We start from the raw sequence: 5,461 nt of genomic DNA on the forward strand, positions 1-5,461 counted from the left end.
TTTAATTTAATAGAAACTGGTGTATGTTCAAAATGAAAGAGAATAACAATGGAACTTTTTTAAGTTTGGGGGGAAAAAAGTCACACAATATTTCCGGAATGAACAAATTTTAGCAGGTAATGGTCTTGCCCTTTATTGGTCATCTTAAACAAGCTTTATTTGCAGTATAGCTATGTATTGATTGCTTACATTGGGGTAAAGTTCACTGGAAACAACAAGTGGTCGGTCACTGAAACGTCCTGAGGGCATGATTGATAGTGGATGATTGATGGCGTTCCTTTTGGGTTAGTAAAACAGCCTCAACACGTGTAAGATCATGACATTTGTGGGGGGTGGGGGGGGGTAAGGGACTGCAATGCGTTGGCAAAATTAGTTCTAATTGAGTTATAACAGCCTATAAAGCATAGTCCTCGTGCGATGAGGGCTCTTCGTCTGAGCGCACGGAGATTTTAAAATGGCGCCGTAAAAACCCGCCATATCGCTTTTGGTTGTCCCACCTCAACTTCGGGCGAATTCTTCGCATAAAACCACCGTATCGCTTCTGCAACACCTGCGGGCTGGTGTTGTCCACCAAGTCGCTTCTCTTTGGACCGAATTTGCGAAGAAACCCACCGTAACGTTTGACTTCATTTAAAGGATCTTCTTTGTCGTAAAGTCCCGTTTCGTTTTCCGCGGCAACATCTTCGCCCTCGTCGTCTTCCGTTATCGACGGGACGTCTCGCTCGCCCAGTTTCGAGAGGTGTTCTCCGTATTTCTTCGCGAACAATCCTTTTAGTATGGCGTTCTCCTTCCACGGCGAGGCGAAAAATTTATTTTTATTCTTATCGATCCTCTTGATGAATCCCCCGTATCGTTTGACCAGGTTGGACGCCTTGTCTCGGAGATCCTCCGCGTTTAGCGCGCTTTGTTCGCCGTCGGCGTCCGGCATGAGGTCCGCGATTTCATCCGAAAGCTCCTGTAAAGCTTTCTCACACCTGTCTAGTGTACTAGAAGATGGGAGTGCTCCTTCACATTCTAAAATGCACGTCTGCAAAAAGAAAAGTAGGAAAAACTTGACTCTGTGCACTCATAAAAGTTCCGTTATGGAACCAAAAGGATTGGTTTCATTTCCTAGTTCTAAAAAACAACACACACGCGGTAGAACCATAAAATGGACGTCAAAAGGAACACACATCTCATATCTATCAAGTTAGAAACAATTTAGGGGTCATACAGAAACCAGAACATTTGATTCTTTACACTCTAAAAAAAAAAGGTTCTATATGGCACCATAAATGGTTCTTGGCTCGTAATCATAGGGGAACATTTTTTTTAGTGCTATATAGCACTACCGGTTTCTTCACCGGTTCTTTGACTAAGGTGCTATATAGCACCTCTGAAGAACCGAAGAACCACTCAAGCACCAAAATTGGTGCTATATAGCACTAAAAAAGGTTCCCCTATGATTACGAGCCAAGAACCATTTTTGGTGCCATATAGAACCTTTTTTTTAGAGTGTATGCTATAGAAAAAAACACATCTATTTGTCTTTTTTGTATCGAAACTAGCTATATGAAATAGTTTTTAATTGTGCAAACTACCCTATCTGTCATTTTTATTGCCGAAAACAAAATCTATATATTTTTTTCTCAGTAATGAAGAAGGTTTTCCGTTTCCCAACTGTAGAACCATACATTTAACATCAAGTAGCCTACTTTTTTTAATATCACAGAGAATTTGCCTATAGGGAGTATGAGATTTTTTGTTGTTGTACAAACTATGCTTTTCTGTCATTTTATTTTCTCTTTCAGCATATCAATGAAGAAGAAGGTTTCCCCAACATTATAATCTAAACGAGCGCGCGCTATTGTCGCGCTCTCCGTGGTGCTGGATGCGCGCGCCCCAGTGAGAGTTTCATTGCAAAAAAAAATGTTTCAAGTAGACATTTCTACTTGTCATTGTTAAATATTTGATGTTTATTTGATTTGGTTTGAAACGCATATTGCATCTCATTTGACCATTTTTGCTAGGCGCTCGCCCGTCATTTATTTAATGCACTTCTGATTACAGTCTAACTTTATAACTACACGTACAAACTGAGCGCATGCATGCAAACTAAATCTGGCAAATAAGTGTCTCGAGATGACCAGAGAGTGATCTTACCAAGCGGTTCACTGCGGTGTCCAGGTCGGAGATCTGTTGCGCGCACCTCAGGCATTGCGCTGCGCAATCTGCCTGACTCAAGCTTGGCAAGCTCAGCATCAACACCAAAACATACCACTCCATCATCTGCAGGGATTCCTGTGCTGCGAGAGAAGAAAACACACAAGAAGTGACACTGTCTTCCTCACAGGGTCCACTTTATCTTCTCTTCTGGGAGGTTTCTCAAGAACTCGATGTTTGAGGTTATTAAGTGGTGTTATCTTTACGTTTCTAAATCTACTCCGTTACCTTGAGTATACCCGCAGAGCTTCTCGTTGTCCAAGCGTCAAGGCGATCACTTGGGGAAGCTGGTTGAAACTTCTTTGTTCTGTCCTTTAATAGTCACTCTTTATCCATCCACGGCTCTTATTTGGACTCAACCCAGTCTCCATACTTTTATTCACGCAGCCCACACAGCCATCAGAATGAACGTGTCTCCGACCAATGGGAACGGCGAGCCAGGTGATTGACTGCTCCGCCGACGCGCTGAGGACGTCACAGCGATAATAGCTAGCTAATAAACAACAATACGCTAATGAGGTTACTATAAAGTGCACATTATGTGTTTATCGGGTTTATAATGATTCGCCTGACAGTGTTTTAAAGGCGAGCTAGTCTTTCGTGAAATGATAAACTGATGTGTAACTTGTTGAGGCGCACCGTTTGCTCAAGGCTGCGGGCTTGTCTTCTCTTCTCAAAGACCGCGGCTCCTCGTTTGTATTTCATTTCCATTCAGCGAGTGCTTTATTAAACATATCTACCCGAGATCAAGGCCCAGATCTCTGTCTTTGTCCTCCATTAAATCTAACATTCCGGACTTAATGGATGCTGTTCCGGTCGGCATTGCGTTTCGTTCACCGCGCATAATCTCAGTTTCTGGAACTACAAAATTCAGTGTACTTGAGCTATTCAAGGAGCTATTACTCGATCATTTCTAATGAATCTGCCTCGTCTCAAACGTTCTTAAAACACTAACGTTTTTGTAAAATGCAAAGCTACAATATTATTATAATTAATCATGGTCTCACTATTAGTTTTTGTAGGGGGAGACCGGGGATGGTTGTAACATGTTTGACCTTTCTGTCTATATCTTGCAGTGCTTTTAAGCCAGTGTGTTCAAAATGTGATTCAAACTAGTTACAAGTGTCTGCTATTAAATGAAGTAGCTCTTTGAAACACAAACAGAAAATTCATGGTTTCATTTCAAACACGAGGAGTGAAATGTTACAATTCACCCTGGGGGTAACAATGAAAAAAATAAGGATTATGACAAAAAAAAAAAGATTTTTGAAAGCTTTTTATTCAACACTGACTGTGTGCGTGTGTGTGGGGGGGGGGGGCATGTTTTTGTGAAATATCAGGACACGTGTATAATGACATGGGTATGACTTAGGTATTACAAGGAGAGGGTGAAATATGAGGACGTTCCCCATGTCCTCACTTTTCAAAATGCTTATAAATCACACAGAATTAGTTTTTTTTTTTTTTCTCACAGAAAGTAAACTGCAGTTTCCTGTGATGGGTAGGTTTAGGGGCAGGGGCAGTGTAAGGGTATAGAAAATACGGTTTGTACGGTATAAAAACCATTACGCCTATGGAATGTCCCCACATTTCACAAAAACCGTGAACGTGTGTGTGTGTGTGTGCGTGTGTGTGTGTGTGTCACTCTCATACCCCTTTTCCACCAGAATGAACCGGGTGCTAGTTCAGAGCCAGTGCTTGTGCCGGTTCAGAGTTGGTTTGACTGACGAACCTTCTAAGAACCGGTTTGCCTTTCCACATGCAAGAGAGCCACCACAGAGCCAGTCTTACGTTACTGTATACGTCTCATCTTTCTCAGCAACGCTACTGAGGCAGCGGGAAACACAAACACACCAGGCTTGTTCGAGATGCGCAGACGATCAGCGTATGATATCAAAACACCGCATGAGTGGATGTCACGGTACCAAAAGTCCAGTAGTCGGTACCAATACCATAACAATATTACGGTACTCTGTACCAATTTCGGTACCACAGCTAAATGTTTTTTTATAATTTTTTAATTTATTTAACTATTTTAAAAACATTTATTAAATGTATTAAGTTTATTATTTATGATGATAATCATTATAAGTAAATAATACATAAACATTTAAAGGCTATATGCTGTTTAAAAGTAAAAGATCAAATGAAAAATAATCAACCATAATTATTATTATTACATATAGACGTAGCTAAATCTACTGTACAACAGTAGCCTAATATATTTTGTCAATTTCTTCATTAAACGGAAATTTTATTTTGACGGGTTGCCGTGAACACCTTTGAGTGTCTGTGTTCATGAAATGACCGTTTTCTCAAATGAAACGGTAAATTCTCATGAAGTGACGGTTTATGCGTTCGTGTCCTCATGAAGCGACACATGGCAGACACTACAACAAAGACAGCGAGCGAGTGTCTGTCTGTGTGTGTGTGTGTGTGTACGTGTAACAGAGGTCAGCTAGTAGTCGCTGTGCGAGTAAACCTCACTCCTCTGATCTTAAGAGACGCTCTAGCGACTGACACTAGAGGTTGCAGCCTTAAGCCTCCTTGTTAGAGTTTCCGACTCTCATGCCGGCAGACCAGGGTTCGAATCCCGCTTAGAGCGGGCGGTTCGGACAGGAGGGGTTACACTGGTGCCGTGACCCGGATGGGAGTGAGGTTTAGGGGGGTGAGTGTAAAAGAGGCCAACTAGTTGTTGTGCAAGTAAACCTCACTCCTCTGATCTCTAGAGAAGCTCGAGCTGACACTAGAGGTTGCAGCATTTAGCCTGCTTGTTAGAGTTTCCGACTCTCATGCCGGCAGACCAGGGTTCGAATCCCAGAGCGGGCGGTTCAAACAGGAGGGGTTTCATACGCCCGCCCGCCTGCCGGCACGTCATTCACACAGAAACTGAGAAAATGCAGGAGTATTTTGCAGTTTAATATTCACAGACACTAGTATATATTCGGCCACAGTCTGGAGCCCTGCTTAGATAAACATAGAAGTGACTGAACGCAGCTGCGGGTACTACAGAAATGCTGGTATCGTCACATTTTTATAATTTCAGTACCGACTTGGTACCGAAGTACCGGCACTTGTGACATCCCTAATGGTGCGTTCACACCGGACGCGATTCGCGCAAGTGATTTACATGTTAAGTCAATGCAGAGACGCGAAATGGCATTCTGCGGCGCGATTCGCGCGATTGAGGCGAGAAGGACGCGACTTGAGCGTTTTGAACGCGCGATTCGCGCGAAACGCTCAAGTTGAAAAATCTGAA

At 42.5% G+C, this 5,461-nt stretch overlaps 1 protein-coding gene across 1 annotated transcript; it reads right to left on the bottom strand.

Moving 5' to 3' along the window:
* Window positions 1-394: 394 nt before the first annotated feature.
* On the bottom strand, window positions 395-2,268 carry pdyn (prodynorphin; the record flags this gene model as incomplete). Its single annotated transcript, XM_079802204.1, has 2 exons — window positions 395-1,027; window positions 2,143-2,268. The coding sequence occupies 2 exons, from the start codon at window positions 2,266-2,268 to the stop codon at window positions 395-397; spliced, it is 759 nt and encodes a 252-aa protein (XP_079658330.1).
* Between the last annotated feature and the right edge of the window lie 3,193 nt (window positions 2,269-5,461).

Source organism: Gobio gobio (genome assembly GCF_949357685.1).
Source record: "Gobio gobio genome assembly, chromosome: 21".
In the NCBI taxonomy this organism is placed as follows: Eukaryota; Metazoa; Chordata; class Actinopteri; order Cypriniformes; family Gobionidae; genus Gobio; species Gobio gobio.